Raw genomic sequence first — 20,396 nt, 5'->3', positions numbered from 1 at the left:
TTCCAGGCTGTTCTGTCCATGTATAATATTTACCTTAGCTCCAAATTCAACCAAATTTGCTAAATTCTGCACAGACTTGGCGACCAGCGTCAGCGTTCTTGCAGCAGTAGGGGAAGGAGAATCTGACAGGAATACAAAGTAGAGTTATTGGCCATTGCACTTAAGACTACCAGCAGTCACACAAAAGCAAACTCTTCTCCAATTTGTATTTGCAGATTTAAATGCTTTCAATGTTGTAACAGATCAGCATGTGGAAAATATCACTTGGTGAATTACTAAAGCAATTTAAGTTTTATGTCCAAAAAATAAGTAAGAACATCTGATTTTGCTACTAGCTGTACACAGAAGTAGGCAAAATGAAGTGTTGTTTAACAGGAGTTCTGTGAAGTAGCGAGAACCATTTTCACAAATATTAAACGGTTCCGGTGAAAGGAAGATTACTTGCAAAAGTAAAATACTAAAAAAGGTGTACCTTTCTCCATATTTGTTTATACCCACCTAAGCAGGCTCTTAAGTGTTTTACCAGTTATACTTCGAGTTACTAGCACTGGGAATATAGAATAACCATGACATGCAATCCTGGCTTGTATTTCCATGGCAGTGTACTTCCTTCCTGTACTTAACACTGCGCTTAGCACTTTACATTAACCTTGCAGTCAGTTAGAATTTCCTTTTCCGACAAGTGACAGCAGGAGGACTGTTAAATTCCCCCAAATTACAGTAAATGGTCTGGTCAAAAGACAGTTTTGAATTTTTTCCAAAAGTGACATAGTTATTATATAGACTCTAAATTTTGTAGTTATTTGTAAGAATGCTATATACTGTTCGTTGTCCATCTCTGCCTTTTGTTCTCTGTCCTTCCCCTTCCCCTTGCACTCCACTGAAGCCCAGTTCTAGACCAGCAGAACTGGTCAAAAGAAGTGTTTCAAAAGAAGTTGTTTCACACAACTCAAATATGTTTGAACCAAAGGAGCTGAATTTTGAAACAAAGGTGTTTTTTTTTAAGCAGTTACTCAGGTGATATGATTTCTGCTGAAACTGAACCATGCTCAATACACACAGCCTTCAGGATACTTGTTTCTCATTATGGGAAGAATGTGTATGTTGGAAGCCTTGCTCCAAAAGGAGTGTCAACCTTTCTATTATTATTTTCTGAACAGCACTAAAAGCCCTACACAGGGTGTGTAAATTTACCTTGACAATAATCAAGAATATTAGCAGAACTTATGCAGAGGACTGTAGCAAGGTGAGCTTAAATGGGATTGCAGAAATTGATTGATAACTTTTTATACATATAGATGCAGCGGTCTCATTTGTAGCCCAGGTCAGGAGGGACCTATCTTGCAAATTATCTTAAGATAATAAAATGCTAAGGATCACTGTGTGTGAAGCAGGCCATGTTTCTTAAATGTTTTCTCCAAAGCACGTGTGGAAATGATTACAGAGTGAGAAAGGAACTTTCAGTTTGACACAGTCCTTCTCATTTAGTATAAAGTATAGAACAGGAAACATGCTACATGGTCTGAAAAACTGTTTACAAAAGAAGAAAAGGAGTTTTTCTGAATCAGACTTCCGATTTTGTGTTTCCAAATCAGCATTTTTGTAGTAAAATCAGGAAACTGTTAGGGAGGGAAGGAGGAAGAGCAATGGCTAGTGTTAACCAAGTACCCTCTAGTTTGGTGTGATCTTCATCTAAAAAAAAAAAAAGGGTAACAAAGATGGGTATAACATACTTGAACTTCTAAGTCAGACTTTTGAATTTAAATTTTCAGAAGTCTGACTTAGAAAGTATAAACTTAGAAGACTGACTTAGAAAACTATACAAGTCAGACTTCTGAATTTAAGTTTTCATAATAGAGTTTTCTCTTTGGTAGTTTATGCTTTTCCTTTCTTCCTCCCACACAAGAAATTCAGCACCAGGCAGCACCATGCCGCAGACCAGTTCTGCAATCCTGCTCTGGCAAACAGGAATGTTCCCCATCGCCGTTTTTGTTACTGCTACAGATGCACTCTACCAAAACAGCAGCAAAAAAATAGGTTAACTACACAGTGAGAACATTCACTTGGGCATATCCATGGGAACCCCTACACGTGGCCTTTAAGCCAAACGAGATTACTGTCTCGAGTCCATACCAACCCACCCTTTATAAATGTTACCCCTCTCTCTCATGTTTAAAATTCCTGATTTGAGATTACTTTGAGTCATTAAGTACAGTCAAAGACTTGTACAATGTCTGGAAGCTATCTAAGCAGCAGGTTCAAACGGGTTATTCAAGAAAGATTTTCTGGTTCCTCAAATATATTCCAGGCTTTGCAGACACACTTTCAACTCTATAGATCTTGTTCATTTCAGAGATACTGCAGAAGTTCATCCATAAACTTTGACATTGCATTCAAAACAAGGTGTGAAGATCTCATGCTTAACTTTTCCACGCTGGTAGAATATCGCACGGTGCTAGACTATAGCACTACACTGTATTATTAAATACAACAGCACATGTTCTGCAGTTTAGAACAAGCACCTTCTAACCTTTGAGGGTGAAAAGCTCACAGTTAGGGAGAAGTCATAAGTGATGTGGATAACACGAGTTTGGACACTGTTCAAAAAGCATCATTTTCTACATTAGTTGCTAAAGTAAACTCATGTCTACTACTACACAAAGCATGAACTCGATCTGAAGCATATAGTCACCTGAGATGATATTAAACATCCTTGGGTTCAGGATAGCAGGACAAATCAGTCGAAGAAAAACAAAGCCACTGAAATGGGAAGAAAATCATATTTTGTTCAATAATAAAGTTAGAGTATTAATGTAAAACTGTGCAGTCTTTAAGGATTCAAGTTAATGTGAAAGTCTTCTTAAGACAGACAACAACCAACCAGCCTGCACTCTGTGAACACGTTCGTTAGTCAGGAACACTGATATGACTTCATCTATGATAAAAAACGAAAGGACACATTGATTTCCCAATTAAGGCGAACTGCTGAAACAGCCTGGGAAGAACTTAACTGCGAAGTCATACTGAAGCTGATCGAAGTCCACGCTGACTTCAGAAAGGAAAGGCCCCTGCTCTCCCAGCTCTCCTGCCTTCCGGAGGCTTTTTGCTGTGCATCACAGAGGGCGTTCATCCTGCAGCCGCCCACTGCACCAACCAATGTAAGGAGCACAGGGCTGCGTGGGCGGAAGGGAACCTCTCTTTCGGCAGCAACACAGCCTTATAATCAGCTTAAACCAACCTATATCCTGATGACAGCATGTTGCAGCAGAAGAACAAACAGTAAGGGATCTACCTTCCTTCCAGAAGTAACTGCTGCCGTCGAAATGCTAGAAAAAGCAGTCTGTTTGCAGAGCTAGGAACTCACTCAACAGAAGGTCAAAACGACCTTCAGTAGCATGACAGAAATCTAACTTTCTTAATAGCAGAAGTAGAAAACACCCAGCTCATGGCAACCTCAACCCTGCCTAACTGCTGCACAAGGAAGAGATATACAGACCAGCTAAGACAATCTATGCCATCCTTCATTTTGTTTGGACTGCTTGGACACTATCACCAGACTGTTCTTCACTACAGCAGTAACAAAGCATTAACAAAGACAATAGTTCTAGCCCTTTGTGAAGCAAAAAAATAATAAGAATTCTGTGGCATGAATTTAATCCTATTAAGAAGTACCTAATTTTGAAGTCATGACATACACACCAATCTCTTTTTTTTTTTTTTTTTTTTTTTAAAAACTGAAGCTGAAGGCCACTGAGGTACAATCAGAAAGGATGGACCTTGCTAATCCAGAAGATTTGGTGCTTCTTACCTTGCCTAAATTAATGAGTCAGTATCTATATGTGATTTTTACAATCAGAGAGAAATGCCAGCACAGTCTGAGTTACCAGGGAAGCTACCCAGACATCTAAAAACTGTCCACATGTCTGAATACTCTAAGCATTTGTTCACCATAATCAGTGCAATAAAACATGACAGTCTTCACCGAAGGCTGCAAAACTCTAGTGATTAAGTCACAAGTACCACCTTGTGAAGACTAAGGTCACACCAGAAAGTGACCCGATATTTATAGCGTTGGGTGGAGACCTGTAGGAAACACTAAACATGAACTGTGTCCGCGTAAGGAAAGCCACATATTTTTCTGGAGCTGGGGTGGAACACAAAGGTGTTATATATCCACTGCTGAGCTCTACAGCCCTGCAATGTGTTATCCCCTGAAAACAAGAGGGGCTCTTATAACATGAGCAGCCCTAATTTGAAGGGCAAGATCCAGCGCAGCACCCTGGTTGACATGAACTGTGGCTTTTAATATTGAAATGATAAACATGGCCCAAAGACAAATCCTCTGAAAAACTCCAGCTGGAGGGAATCCAACCTCAGCAACTGGTACGACTGCCAGATGTTTGGGGGAGATAAAAAAAGACGTGTCTGATAACCTCAAACCAGTAACATTTTGAAAACCATTGCCAAGATCACATCTTTGTCAGACATTTTCATTGGACTGGCACTGGCAACGGAAGGTGTTTGAGGAAGAACTCGTATATTGCTTTGGATTACAAATGTGGATTGGAATTTTTGTGCACAGCGTGAGATCAGAGGAGCCAGGTTGAGCATCCTCTTGCATCATTTTTACAGGAGCTTGGGAATGTTACAACATGACCGAATGGGAGCAGAGAAATGGACGTAAAATCTTACAATATAGAATTATTTATTTTCAGAAAACAGTGTTGATAGAAGTGATTAGCATTAGCAACACAGCACCAGCAACTGGGAGCCTCCTCCGATGCAGAGAACTAGTCTATATTGCAGACAGTACTTCAGTGAAATCTAACGACAGTTCAGTGGGCTTTATGAGAAGGTGTTAGATTCCTTACCACGTTGGGTCTGCATTGTAAGGAGTATTTATCTTAACCTGTGTGAGATTCCTCCAGCAATCAACACTACGTAAGGAATAGGCAGTAAGGCATGGTCTTCCCAGATGGCATGAGACCGGAATGCAATCTTCAGAGGTCACTGCTCTCTACAGGTATTTGAGGTATATTATCCTCATAAAAGTTAACTACCGCTTTAAGTGAAGTTTTTCCTTCACAGAATTAAAAAGGGAATCATTATTTTAGTTGTAAAGCTTCACAAAATACAAGTTAGTTCGAAACTATTAAGTAAAGCTATCCTGACCTCTGTACTACAACATCTTACTCTGTCAAAGTTCTATGAACACGGTTAAGAATCTAGCAAGCTCTTAATCCTTAATTGGGATATCATGTCTCAGTATCATAAATATCATATCAGTATCATAGATAGCAATATTTAAAATAGTATTATAAAGTTCTGTCACCAAAAGAAAAATAGATAAGCACACTGAAGCATATCATTAACAAGACTTTAGAAGATTACTTTCAACATAAAGCGTTAAGTAACTTACCTAACAACTCTGGTTCTCATGGTGGTATTAGCTGGCCACTTGCTTTGAACAGACTTCTGCAAGCACCCATAGATATATCTTAACGTCCTGCAAAAATAATAGCTAATTAAAAATAATAGCTAATTACTCATTCCATTAAACACAGAGCATCAAAAAAGCTGCTGAGAAAGGCTATAATCAAACCTCCTACTTGATGCAGAACTTACCAGCTCTAATTTTGTAATTTAGACATCATTTTTACAATTTTAAATTTAAGAGTTAATTTATAAGTTCATACATTTGTAAAAAGTCCATTTATATTTGTATGTTGAAAGGGTTTACAAATCAGGGAAAGGCCTTCATTAATATACAATTCTATTCATGCAGATAAGAATCTGGGATTATTTAGATGTGCATTAAACGTTTTATAACCATTTATGGCCTGTTGCTTAAGCAGTATTTCCTTTTAAAAAATACCAAATTTATTTTTTATTTTTTATTTTTTTAATTTTGCTCTTTTTAACTAAAAACTTTTCTTTCCATAAATAAGGGTTAGGTTTTTAGAAGCACCTAAGCAACCACAGCAATTCTCCTCTCCCATCAAAAAATGGGAAAATTGTGGCATTTTTCACCAGTGTTGGGAGCCGCACCATATAATTCAAAGGAGTGCAACTTTTAACCTTGTCGGCACTACCACAAACTAAACACTTCTGTGCTACTCTGCCATCTCAAATTTGAGGATTTTGTTTACTTTAAAAGCTGATAATACAGTAAGAGAAAACAGTAATATCCACTCTTTATTAGATGGTTCAAGTCTAAAATATGAGCACAAGTTATTCTATCACTTTGAAGAAGAAATAAAAGTAACTTCTCCATATCCCTGTTAGACAGAAGTAATCATAACAGGTATCACTCTACTACTACCCACTTGTATTTTGAGTATGGTGTAAGTAGTTCCATTTTGCTTTCCTAGTGGAAAAGGACTAGACAATTTGTGATCGACTAGACACAATTGTCTCCTAACTTGTACTGTCTTCTACCTCTGAGGAAATATGATACTGATTATTTTTATTCTTCTTCTTTCCCTGACCTCTTGGACCTAGTAGCTTCTCCTTCAAAGAAAAGCACATACATATTAGCCAAGGAGTTTTGCTAAAAAAAGTACTATTTATTTCAGAAAGGATTGTATTTTAATTCATCTATATTCCTCTGTATATACAGCCACCCTAAAGATATTAGTCTCGTGACTGATTAGCAGAAGACGAACCAGTAAGAAAACAATTTTAATGTGCAACATAATCACCAAACAGGAATTTTCAAATGCAAATCTAACAGAAAACTCCAACTTACGGAGGCAGTATCTCTGCAGCCATGAATATTTTCTCCACCAATTCTGAAAGTATACTGAGTAGATGTGCCAAATTAGTGTTTACATCTTCATTTTTTTCTAGTTTTGAAGGATTTAACTAAAACCAAAAAAGAAAAAGATTAAGCTCCCTCTCCTAACTAGTGCTACCTATGTAAGTTTCATAATATTACACGTAATACTACTTCAAACTAAATTAAATATTCTGCTGCTGTACAAATGTCAAGACTCCTACAGAACTCAAAAATCTGATTCAATGGCTAGCAAGCACATGAGAAGCAATAATTCCACTGTGCTATGCTTTTAATAGCTCATTCAGTACAATCCGTCTACATGACCTTTTGCATCTTTTAATTCAAATTACTGAGGACTCCCATCCTTTCCCACAATTCAGCTAGAGTAAAACACAGGAGTTAGGAGAGACACTTATAAAAAAACAACCTGTAAGATCAGTAACAAGCCACGGAGTGCCTTGTTACTTTCGACTCCAACATCACAGAGTCAAAAATCATAATAGAATCACAGGATGTTAGGGACTGGAAGGGACATTGAAAGATCATCTAGTTCAATCCCCCACGTTCTGACTTCTACATCTTGAGCTTACTATACGTTACTTAGGACAAGCCATTGAGTAACTGCTGCAGAGCAACCTGCATTTTTGTTCTGTAGAAAATGTAATTAAAAGAAATTAAAGAAATTAAAAAATGAATTAAACTTAAAAATTAGTACTCTGAATGTTGCTCAAGCTAACATCTAGAAAAACTCTTAATGAATTCAGTCCCTGTATTAATCGTATAAATTAAATTTAGCTCTGAGAGATCGATAAGTGTTTCTAAAGCTAATATTTAATGCAAACACAATGTCTAACAGTCTGTAGATAATTGTGTCAATAAACCAAGATGTTTAAAAACATAGTTCAAGGTATCACCTCACAGGACTGCTTGCTCTCCATTATCTTTAATATAGAGTCTTTCAGTGCATGGTGAACAAAACGTGTTGCTGTGGCTTTCATGTACTGCTCCATGAGTGTACTTGCTAAAGTGGTGGCACGAAACAAGGTAGTAGCTTCATCTAAAAGAAAAAAAGTGAAAGGCTGAGAAAGGAGACAGAGCAGTGAAAATAACTGGTGTTTACATTTCTATGTGTGTCGCAAATAAAGAAAAACAGAAGGCACCAGAGCCCTTCCCTCCCTACCCGCCCACAGTTTCAGTAAACTTTAATGTAGCTAGTACAATACCTTCCATGCTTATTTCCCTGTCATTTAGTGTTCGTAACAACAAGGACTCAAGCTTTTCATGAAGAAAAATCTTCAATAAAATGCCAGCCAACAGTGTTCTGTCCTGTCCACAAACGTGTGATAAGGCATAGACTACGTGAAGCTCCTTCTGGAGTATAAGCTGGAAGAAAAACATAATTTTATATGTTAGAAGTTTCTGAATATTATAACAGTTTTTGGAGAAACTGGTATCATACATCTATAGAGAAACAGAAGTCACTACAAATATAATGATGTCACAACCTGTGTTACTGAAATCTGTCTCAAACAGACAAAGCGAGTTTTGACTGGTGAACTAAGGAAAGTTAAATAATTTTATACCTCTTTGAACTCACTGTACTCCTCTTCTGGCATGATTTTCTCCATAGAATACCGTGCTCGAACACGCAAAGATCCTGGCTCAATACCCTTTAATGGTACGTGGGAACTGAGTTGAAACCACTCATCTGTTGCATGTCCTTTTTGCAATCGGCTTAGTTGGCAACGCATAAACACTTAAGGAAAAAAGCATTTTTCAGTTAAGTTATTGCCAGCAAAACAGTGTTAGTATAGAATAAAAACCGTATTTTTCTCACATCCCATCTCATTTCAGCAAGAGTATTAATAACAGTAATCAAGATTTCTGCCACCAATATATTAGCAAGTTCTCTATTCTTTGGTTTAAAATATTCCTGTGAACTGAAGTGGAAGTAAGTACAAGGTGCTGTTCTGTAAGTAATGTATAAATATACAATCAAAAATGACACTGGATATTAACAATTTTCTTTTTAACACCCATGTAGAGGGTAAAGAAAGTGCTACCCTGTAATTCCTGGTAGTAGTCTGAAAATAAAAGCTTATAAAGTGTTCAGAATTCACTGTGTTGTTGTTTTTCCAGCTTTGGGCTGATATTACTGTCAGGCCTGCTCCCTGACCACTCTGTTACTTTTTATTATTTATTCTTATAGCGACACTACTTGAGTTTCTCATATTAAAATACCCCCAAGCAAACAGTCTTTGATTTTTCACATTTCTGCAAAGCCTATACATAACATGGCCCTTCAGAAATTGTCGACAATTCCAGCAGACTTTCTATTGCCTCAGTGTTGCAACAGGTGCAATCAGGTTATCATTTAATACTGGAACAGAATATCATCATATTTATAATGCTGAATTCAGGACATGCCATTTGCCTATTTCACATTCTCTGGAGCTGATAAACTGATGTAAGATAATGCATTCAGGTCAGCTGAGCAGTGTGAAAAACAATTTATCATCTGTTACTTATCACCAGTGTGGATGGGACCACAATCCTATCAACCAACTTTCCTAGAATATTTCTTCCCAGCAAAGGTGCTATACACCCACAAATAAGTAATGTGTTTTCTTGCTTTGCTGACAAACATGGCATGTACTTCTCACCGATGGGGATGGTGAGATACAAGATCTAGAATAATCTGATTCTTTCTTTCTTTCCTGTGACTATAGGAGCATTCATAAGTGTAACATTGCCTGGAAATTAGGGAGGAAAGGCAGCAAGTCTCTAGCCAACACTAGTAGGCTGACTTCCCAGGGCCACAGAACCGTCAAGCATGCACCACAGTGATCCTTTTTTCTCCTGACAGTTGCATAATCTAAACTAGCACCTTCAAAAACAAGCTGTGGCACTACTGTAAATAAAAACTCTGCCTGAAAGGAAAAACCTAAGCTATTATTTTGCTCTACAGACTTGCCTGCCTGTGTTGACCCCCTCCATTACAAAAATGTTTCTTTTTCAAAAACGTTTCTTTTTCACCATTAACTAATTTAAATGAATCAACTGTGCTAGTACAAAAACTAAACCAGAGCTCGCATTCCAGTTCTCAGTAGCAGCAGATGGAGTACGGTCTATGGCTTTGTTGTGTTTTCTCTTTTTTAAGATGTTTATATGTATTCATTTGAACAAATCCTTATGCAAATTACCAGTTTCTCTTTCTGAGAGAAATAAAGAAAAACCGAACAGAATTAATAAACTTCTTAGTATCATTTCTGTATACTTGAAATAATTTTTAAAAGCAAGAAGACTAAAATAATTATGGATTATTTATAACAGACAAACATCAAAGTCAAAAACTTGAGAGCTCAGTAAGCATTTTAAAGTAATGAAGAACCAGCCTTCTTGCTCTTATTTTAGTATTTATTTCTGTGTTATGATGAAGAAATAAAGCAGTGAGATCCATACCAGATTTTCAGGACCTTAATCTGTATATATGACAGAAGCAGCTAGCAGAAAAGATGACTTAAATAACGGGGAAGATTACAGTACCAGCCTCACATGACTCCCACTTCAGAGCAATCCACATTTAGTAACTATTTGAAAAGCTGAATGTTCACGAAAGCAACTAGTTATCCTGCTTTTGGAGAGTTCAGGAGTTATTCAGGCAAGATATCTAGGTCTGTTTTAGCTCATTTTTTTCCCTCCATTTTATTTCAAATACTTAATAGGGCAGAGATATATGTTAATTCCACTTGAGTTGAATTTTTCCTTTTTTCCTCAAAATGAAATTAGGGTTGAGTTATGCACTAAGAGTGCGCGTAACAGTAACTGTCAAGTAACTCTGTCAGTAAGGCACCCATCACCTCCCTGGCAGCTGGATGCATTTGAAGTCAACACAATCTTCCTAACCTGGACTGAGAGAAGCAAACTGCAAAAAACAATTCTAAAGAAATTGCTTAAGCATTCCATTCACAAACTACCCTGGTAAAGGTTCTTGTTTTACTAACAACATGGTTCAGGTAGCTAATTTCTTTTCTAGCTCAAATGAATATAGTAACAGTGCAATCACATGCTCAAAACAGCAACTAGAGCCCTTTTGTCTGTCAGAAGAAATCTATCTTTTTCCTCCAGGTATGCAAGAATTTTTCTAGTCAGAGGAAGGGCAAAGTTTTGGAATCGAATGAGGTGCTCCAAGAGCATTCAATCTGAGTAGTAATTCTTCTACTTTGGTCACAGCTACAATCTCTTCTCTACATATCTCTTCTCTGAAAAAATCACAAAATTATCAACAAGGCATAAAAAAAACAGGCCAGTAACACAATATACATAAACCGAAAACATTTCCAATAGATTATAAATATTCTGCCAGGCTTTCAGACAGACAGGTCTGAATACAGTGGAAACGAAAAATTCTTCAAACAGGCTGAGGATGTGTGCATAGCAAGGAGGAGGTGGGGGCTGATGCTGCTACAGAATGGGTACATCAGCAAACAAAGATACTTTGAATAGAAGAAAAAGCCTAAAACACACTGTGTGGGAAGGGAACCAAACTTGAACAATATATAAAACAATATATATATATATGCATATATAATATATATTTTATATATACAAATTATATATTACATATACATAAAATATGTATATATAGTATATACATATAATATAATTATATATATGTAATTTGTAAATATATAATTTATATATATATACACAAATTATATACACACACACACACACGTATATATAATAAGCTCAGAATACATTCTTCAGATTGAGCCCTTTCTTTTCTGGGCCTACCAGCTTCCTATTAAATTGCTGGAATAGAAACAAAACAAGTGCTGAAGAAGCAGCTGTCTAGGTAACAAAAAAAAAAAAAAAGCAAATTCTTGTGAACTCCTGTAGAAGGTGTAAGAAAATATAAATTAATATAAAATATAAATTAATATAAAATATAAATTAAATAAAAATATAAATTTAAAAAATAAAAATATAAATTAAGCCCAGAAGCAGTACAATGAAAGTACACAGATGGGGTAAAACAAAGAATACCAGGCAAAGTTTGTTCCAGTGACTCTCAAGGTGGTGATTTTTTTAATTATTTTTTTTTAAATGATCAAAGTACCATTTTCCTCCCTTTCCTTTTTCACTGGGAGCAACAAAAAATTAAACAGAGAAAGAGTCCCATACACTCATACTTCAAACAGATCCCAGAAATTAGCTCAGTGAGACAGTACTTAAAAAGCAGACTTTTTCCCCTTGCTTTTGGGTAGGCATAGTCATCGTATAACATAATAGCTATTCCAGCAAAGAACTATGAAAGCCATGAAATACATAGGACTGGATTACTGTGCATTTTATTACTGAAAACATGGAAGCTTTCACTGTAAAAAACATTAATGCAAACCCAGTAAGAAACATCCAAAACATACAAATACAGTCGTGTGGTAAGTGTAAAAATATACGTAATTCTCTTGTGACAATTACAAGAGTAATGAAAACTGCACAAAGAATCCATTGCTGCAATACATATGCAACTTTTACAGAAAAATACTTACATATATCTGGATCTTTACTTTTCTTTGTTTTGTTACTAAGACTTATCTCAAATCTATTAATATCAGATGAAAGATCACTAGGAGAAAAGACAGAAAGCCTCAATTAATACTATACTTGGCTGGCATTTAACCTTATTCTAAACTCAATCCAATCCTGAATTCTCATTTACAGCCAAAGATGCACACTTACATTAACGAAGATATTTAGATACCTACAGAAAATTCAGCCCATGCATTTATGACTAAAATTTTTCTGTTATATAACCACACATACAACTTTTTTAAAAAGCATACACAACAGACAACACAGTGTTAAAAAATATAAATGCAATGCATCTTACAAGTGAAACTTGGTAATTCAAGAAGAGTAAGACTTACTCAAAAACAAATTCTTCTGACCACACAGGGTTCTGCCCTTCCCTGATATGTGTTTTTGCTACCTGGACACTGTTCAGGTAGATGTTGCAATACGGATTAGTAAAATGTTTTACTGGGAGGGTATGAGCTTCTTCTACATGCAAAATAAGACTGCTGACCTAAAGAAAACACAAAAGATTTACTTCTTTTTGCTACAACAGAAATACATAACAAATGAATATAAGCTTTCTTCCTCCATGGGGAAGCTTAACATTAACGTATAAATACTGAATCCAAACTATAATTTCCTGATAGAGAGAGCAAAGAACATATGTAATGGAACAACACTTTAAGAGGTACCAGTGACAAAGTAACAGTAATATCAAATAATTACTGAAAACAAATCTCTGACGCCATATGTTTTAACGCATCCCATGAGACATTAGGATTTGCAAATACTAGCTGTTCTATGCAGAGAAAATTTTACTGAAATCAAGAGCCAGCACTTTAAGTAACAGCCATGGATGGATGACTGCAAACACAATAGTGTACTTGGTGCTTTCCTAACAGATTATGTAAAATTGCTTTGAAGAGTATTTTGAACTGCCTCCTACCATACAAAATTCTGAAACACATGTAATTCATATCTGACTCAAACAACTACTGATACCAGCTGATGTCAAATACATATAATAAATACAGGAATCACCACATTTGATCGGGTCAACATTCTATTTAAATTCAAATATTCAGCACCACTAATTTCAAATGACTTTACAGGAAAATTATGTAACAATTCACATTAGTTTCTTTACATTCTCTTTGAAGACAGCTTACACCATAAAAGTCACCAGCAGGATTTTATTTTCCATTACACTCTGCAGAACATGCAGATACGAACTAATTGATCTGTTTTCTCTTCACATTTTTATGTTCCCTGACATAATTTCTCTAGGATAGAAATAGAAGTGTGCGATTTTTTTTTTAATCTTTCATCTTGATGACTCACACATACTTTTTACCTATCTCCTATTCTATTCCTGTATGGAGATAAACATTTTGTTTTTTGAAGAACAGAATTAGTTCAGATTGCCACTCCGTTTAGCTTTTGCAAACTGCAAAAAATAAAAAAAACAAGCCCACAATTTTCACCTGCCAGTTCATCTGTGAAGTCAATTAGTTCTTTCCTTCAGAAGCATTTAATCTTCTTTAATACTAACTACAGAATAATTCTGTGTGTGCTGAAAAACATTGTATTCTATTTCTTTTTCCACAGCCTGCTAAAATAATTACTTTTGGTGATCCTAGCATTCAAAACTATCAGGCATTCTTGAACTATTTTCCCGTTACTCTCCACTCATTACAGACTTAGTCATTTATGGCTATTTGTCATCTACATCTGTAAGAAATTCTGGCCATGACAGCAATTCCATGTGAGATACTATGCCACAAGAATGGACCAGCACGTATTTGCTACTAAAAATGAATAGTTAAACAAGCATTTTGTTTATACATAAGTCTGCCAATTTCTTGTAAAGCTTCTCAAAATGTGGAGAATCTAAAGGAATAAGGTGATACAAATGCTGACTTCTTTACACTTTTACTCAAATGAGGTCAGACAGTAATATTTAGCATAGCATCTGCAGATTCCCTAAAACACTTGGTCTTTACGTGTACATGTGTTATAGCAAAGTTGAAATGTTTCTGGTTCTGCATAACTCTAAAATGAAAAGCAAGTACATGCAGAATTTGTTGAAAGGAAAATTCTCAGATTTATCAGTTTCATTTCACAAGGAGACAAAACACTCCCCCCTCCCTTCCCCTTAGAAGACTCATATTAACTACACAGCTTCACCTGACGTAGACGTTTATTTGATGTTCCTGGACTGGTTTTTCTTAAACTGCAAAACATCTGCAGAGCTTTCATCCAGTCCTAAGAGAGAAGGATGTGGAATAGCGTAATGAAACAAAGTCAGACAGTGATTCTTGCAATGGGCTAGACATCTAAAAAGATATGTTGAATATCTCAAGTATCCCCCTAGCTTAATGTTTTACGCAATTCCAAGGTATTCAAATTTGTTAAAGTAAAATTCTTATCCTTAACAAGCAAATGCAAAAAGAATTTGCTAATCCAAACCATTTTCTATTTTGGAAATACCAAGCATTGCTAATGAGATCTATACAGCGTGACTTTTGTCAATTTTCCAAGCTAGTAGTATTACATTAAATTACAAAGGGCATATAAAATGAAGCAAAACTTGTTTGCTTCAGAGAAAATACCAGTTAACAAGACAAATAGTTCTGATTTTTCTCTCCAATATTTCTGTATTGCAGTCACAGTACTTGTATACTTCAACCAAAAACTACAGCAGCACTAAACAACGATAAGTATACCATACACCCCCCTTTTGTCTGCTCATGGATGCATAAAGCAGAACAGATAGATGGATTTCATTTCAATAAAGAAAACACACAGGTTATCTAACACCAAACTGACTATGGAACCTTCGTGCATTTTTTTTAAACTGAATAAGCTGCTAAGAGGCACCGCCAGCTTACCAGGTCACATCTGAAAAAGTCAGAGGAGTGTAAGAAAGTTCCTAACAGAAGAGCTTTGTACAGGGTCTTAGCTTTGGAACATCATCTTCTGCAGCTCTTCTCAACTAGACCCTTCTCAGCTTGAGTTAGGTTTCGGCTTGCTAAACCTTCCATGGTAGGAAAGGCTTTCAACTGCACTGCACAGTGTTTTAATGGATTTCTTTTCTTATTCTAGTAAGGAGTAGTGATCAAAAAAACAAAAGGCCTCCAAAATACTGTAAATTTACAGGAATAACTCCTAGATGCACAGTATACCTTAATACTCACTCATAACAGGAAAACCTAACCCCTTAAATGCCAAAACTTACAGCAGTGAGAACAATGTGCCACTACAAACACAATGACACTAGCGTACCACCCTTCACATTCACTTATGCTTTGTACTTAAAGACTACACATAACCCACAGGATGGTTGCTTTGATATTTATTTGCATTACACGAGAACCATCATATTTTCCAGAATATAGGAATAAAACTAGTCTTCTATATAAAATGTTATAAAGTAAAGAAAGCAGGAGCTTCTCGAAACAGAAGCTTCTGTTTCAGAAGCTTCAGAACTACATTAAAATTAATGTAAAAAATTACGTAATGTATGTACTCTCAATTACTATACTGCATGCTGCTTCTAAAGATAGTACATTAAGAGTTACATGATAAACATCACTGAAATATTCTTATGTCATCTCAGTAACTTCCATGAATTTATAATAAATTAACAGGAAAATTTGTGCTTTTCTGTGCTTACAGCACTGGAAGAATACTAAATTTATATAACCCTTAATGCACTGGTGAATAGCAGCCTGTTACAAGTGTTTTAAACAGGTTTAATTTGATTCCTATTAAATCACATGCAAAGCTTAACTCCTGATGGAACCTGTATATATCAGAACTGTGACCTTATTAAATAAAAACATTGTTTTTATCTTGCATATGCTCTCCTGCTGGTAAGTGAATTTCAGAGCATTAGGCTCCTGTCTTATAACTCTTAATCGACAAATCCAACTGCTAGAGAGGTAGAAACTAAATGATACTGACTGAAAACAGAAAATGTTATTTTTCATGAACAATCAGGGCCCAAAGCTATGAAAAAACATCAATTTATGGGCAGGAAAAATAGCTGCAGAAGGCAGTCGTTCCACAGACTTTGGTCACAGGGCTCACGTACATTTTACTGTGTATAAGGAAAGTGCTCTCAAAGAAAACTCCCAAACGCTGTGCTCTGATTTGCCAATATAGAAAACACTTGGAGAGCAACTTATTTTTCTGTACTGAATTATAACAGAAGAGATGTTCTCCAAAAAACATTAAACAACATAATGGATGTTCAGTCCTCGGCACCTGAACCTGTCCAAACTAGAAAAAAACACAGGTAGGCAGGTGCTGGATTCTCAGCAATAGTTTCCCTCATCTGTCTCCTACTACTGCATTGTAACACCTGCTAATATAGACTTAACCACTACCTATTTGTGGTATACTTGGTTCCTGCTACAGAAGGGTGGTATCATTGAACACTACAAGGCAAACAAATCACTTTTAAAATTATATTTACCAACAAAAGCTCTCACCTGTGCTTGTTCTGGAGTTTCGCCTGCAAAGTAAAAGATGTAATGCTCTTCACTAAAGTGCTGAACTACTATCTGAAAACAGTTTGGCCTTAAAGATAAACAAAACAAAAAGATATGTTTTATTAATCTTCATAACATTGACAGACACCTTTACTTATTAGTCTCAGACTGGGCATCAGGAAGCCTTTCTTTACCCTGAGGGTGGCCAGACACTGCAACAGGCTTCCTAGCAAGGTGCTGGGCACCCTGAGCCTGTCCAAGAGGCGTTTGGACAATGCCCTCAGTACCACGCTTTGACTTCTGCTCAGCCCTGAACTGGTCAGGCAGTTGGACTGGTTGATCTCTGAAGGTCCCTTCCAGCTGGAATGAATTAAAATGACATTTACACTGGACTAATTTTTCTGCTGATTGTCTGAAAGGAGCATTGAACATGGCATCAACTTGGGGTGAGCACAACTCTAGCAACAGCACCCACGGAGAAGGGAGAGACAGGATGGACTCCAACAACAAAACTTCTCCCATGCTTCAAAACTGTATTTTGGTTTGAACACATTATGTAATTTTAGGAAAATAGTGTTTCTGTACAGCTAGTTTGGTTTTGAGCATTAAGAAACTTTTAAAATGTTTTATAAAGCATATGCACGTATACTATCTTGTAGTCTAAGCAAAAAACTAATCATCTGAGAACTATCTGGGTTGAGGACTATTCCCACAGGCTTTTTAAAACAAGCAGAACTTCAGCATTAGTTCCCACAATTAATGACAAGTTAAAGATTTGTTCTTTCGGGAGCTCAGGGAATGGCACTAACATAACGAATCCTCTATATCCTGTGTTCCACAGGTCTCAAAACTAATAAAATGTGTATTGGAGCACACACTACTCGTCTGATGTATGTCACAGAATCACAGAAGCATCTAGGTTGGAAGCGACCTGTAAAGTTCACCTAGTCCAACCTCTGACCTAACACTAACAAGTCCACTAAACCACATCACTAAGCTATGCTTTAGAGGCTTGTATGTGTCACACTCTAAAACCTTAAACATAACCATGGTGTCCTTGCCATTTTGTATAACCCCACTCCTTTGTCAAAAAGACTATCAAGACTATCTTTATGTTGTTAAATTATAAGCTATTGCAAGTGCACCGTTCATTCACAAACTTCCACGTTATGTTCGAACGAATTTAGCTGTCCTAAACACAACATTACAAGGAGGATCTTATTTTTTCATTTGCAATGGCATGTCACTCTTCAGTTCCTCCATCCTCTTCAGTGCCTGGTGAAATGCCGACACAGCATTTTGTCTCCATGCCACAGAAGGATGGGGGAGAGCAGGATGTAACCAGAGCTGGGGCTACTTAAATCACTGCCCCCAAAGAAACAAGCAAAACTACAGACCTCACTGTACTTCTGAGAAAATGATAAAAGAAGGGTTTGTATTGTTTTCCTTTTTTTTTTTTTCTTTTTTTCCTTCTCCTAATACCAGCTACTTAAAGTATAGGAGGAACTTTATCTCAGCTACAGTTCCTTATTAGCAGCTTCCTGAGGTGATGCAACCATGCATCTTCTTCTACCCACATTTAGTACCACTGACTCTCCAACTTCATATTAAAAACAGCACAGGGGTTTTTGGAAGCTGCTTAAGAAAAGGTCACCATTAAACAAACTTCTCCTTTAAAATGTACACCAAAGCTTCCTTTGTAATTGCTATCTCACATGAGGAACATTTCTGTAGTAGGTTTTTTTTTTTGGTTGTTTTTTTTTTTTTTTTTTTTTTTGTCTGTTCTGTTACACTTTATTTATGTGTATGCTCCTCATTCCATTAGTTTCATGGGCTTTTAGAATTTAAGAGTGAAAAAACCTGGTGGAGCAAAAATCTTTCCAGCTTAAGAAACACCACTAATTTTAAACATGTATGTTCAAGGGCAGTTTTTTGTTTTTTGCAAAAAAAAAAAAATCACATGAAATTGGCTACAAATCCCCTTTGATTAAATGATAATACATGGGTTTTACCAGAATTTCTATTTAATTATTTTTAATCTGACACTTCTAGGAGTAAGCATTCATGTTTCTTGTATATAGCTTTAAATAGAGGTCAGTGGACTTGTATCTAAAGTATTAGAGTAAATAAGATTTGATCTGAAAATTATCTGAGTATAGTTTTTGTTTTTGAAAAAATTTATAAGGATGTTGACTTATGAATTAACTTACTTTTAAAGTTGGTCTGATCTATCAGAAGTACTCATTCTTAAATACAAAAACACTTACAAACTCTGCTTAACCAAGTTAGCTTTCAACTGCCTATCAAAGAAATGTAGACCTTTTGGAATTTAAGAAAATTCCAAATTCCTTGTCAATTCTAGATTCAAAAGATTAAAACCCTGAGCATTCACTCACTATTTCTAATGTGTAGAAGATGAAACACTGAGCAATTATTACACTTAATATTCAATAATGCGAATGCTTGAATCGTTATCACACCTCATTTCACAATAAAGCTTTAACGCTGAATACTGAAGTTTTAACTACAAGCTGTTTATGAACTCTTGCTAGCAACTACGTATGAACCAAGAGTTACAAGGCAAGTCAAAGCAACCTGCTCCCTGGCAACACATTGCACATACATTGTACATGCTTCAAATGAGCAGTCAGTTCTCCTGCTGCACATACAAGAACCAAAAGCCAGCATCCCACCTGCCAAACAAACTGTCATGTACTCCGTAGACGGAACACACACTAAGGTCTATTAGTCCTTTGGGTTTCGTGGCTCGCTTTTCACTTTCAAAATAAATAAGCTGGGCATCGTTTCCCTCTAATATAAAGTACAAGTTTTTCCATCTCTTTCCTTTACCTGTAGAAAAGCAAAGCAAGAAGTTAATATAGTATTCTGAAGAAAATGGAAATTTTATAAATGAAGATAATGGAACAGAGTAGTAAGCTTTTGTCAAACTGCAAACAGAAGAACAATATATGGCTAATCACAACAGGTATACTATCAGTATAGATACTAAATATTATGCAACATGTAGCTAAATCTAGACCCTTGTCATAATTCAGGTACAGTTGCAAAAGGGTCTCTAAATGTTTTCACCAATCTCAACAGGATTAAGGAAGTGTATATGAGCTGCCTGGACAACTGGTTCATATCAGCAGGAAGACCCTGTATGCTTACAAATAATGTCCTGATGCTGTGATCTCATTTATTACAACAGTTCTAATTAAGAAATAAAGTCTTGACATGAGAAAATTATTCATGAACTTTGACCAATTTATAACAGTATCTTAACGCACCCATCTGCAATAATTTGGCTAGTTCCCTTGTTTCAGAGAAAACATTCTCTGAACTTTGATAGATAAGAACGTTCTGGAACTAATTCTTATGAGTCACATATAAGTTTGCATTTTAGAAAAATGTTCAGCCTTAACATTACGCTTTGATCATCACAAATCCACCACAGGCTTTAATGAATGAATACTAGTATTGTTTTTGAAACGATGACTAACATCCAGTTACCACACAGTCTGCTGGATGAAGAGTGATTT

General features: G+C 36.2%; 1 protein-coding gene across 1 annotated transcript in view; it reads right to left on the bottom strand.

Annotated features, from left to right (window-relative positions):
* The window catches only part of RASA1 (RAS p21 protein activator 1), a 62,491-nt gene that overhangs the window by 8,720 nt on the left and 33,375 nt on the right, over positions 1 to 20,396 (bottom strand). Inside the window, exons 11-22 of the mRNA XM_084503016.1 lie at positions 19,548 to 19,704; positions 16,855 to 16,942; positions 14,546 to 14,623; positions 12,712 to 12,869; positions 12,334 to 12,410; positions 8,362 to 8,534; positions 8,002 to 8,161; positions 7,693 to 7,835; positions 6,749 to 6,864; positions 5,420 to 5,506; positions 2,693 to 2,760; positions 34 to 122 (exon numbers count right to left, since the gene is read on the bottom strand). Coding sequence (XP_084359142.1) covers positions 34 to 122; positions 2,693 to 2,760; positions 5,420 to 5,506; positions 6,749 to 6,864; positions 7,693 to 7,835; positions 8,002 to 8,161; positions 8,362 to 8,534; positions 12,334 to 12,410; positions 12,712 to 12,869; positions 14,546 to 14,623; positions 16,855 to 16,942; positions 19,548 to 19,704 — 1,394 coding nt within the window. The remainder of the gene's footprint in view (positions 1 to 33; positions 123 to 2,692; positions 2,761 to 5,419; positions 5,507 to 6,748; positions 6,865 to 7,692; positions 7,836 to 8,001; positions 8,162 to 8,361; positions 8,535 to 12,333; positions 12,411 to 12,711; positions 12,870 to 14,545; positions 14,624 to 16,854; positions 16,943 to 19,547; positions 19,705 to 20,396) is intronic.

The sequence above is a fragment of the Aythya ferina genome (genome assembly GCF_964211825.1).
Source record: "Aythya ferina genome assembly, chromosome: Z".
Classification (NCBI taxonomy): Eukaryota; Metazoa; Chordata; class Aves; order Anseriformes; family Anatidae; genus Aythya; species Aythya ferina.
The sequence above is the reverse complement of the archived record's forward strand: the minus strand, read 5'-3'. Positions and strand labels throughout refer to the sequence as shown.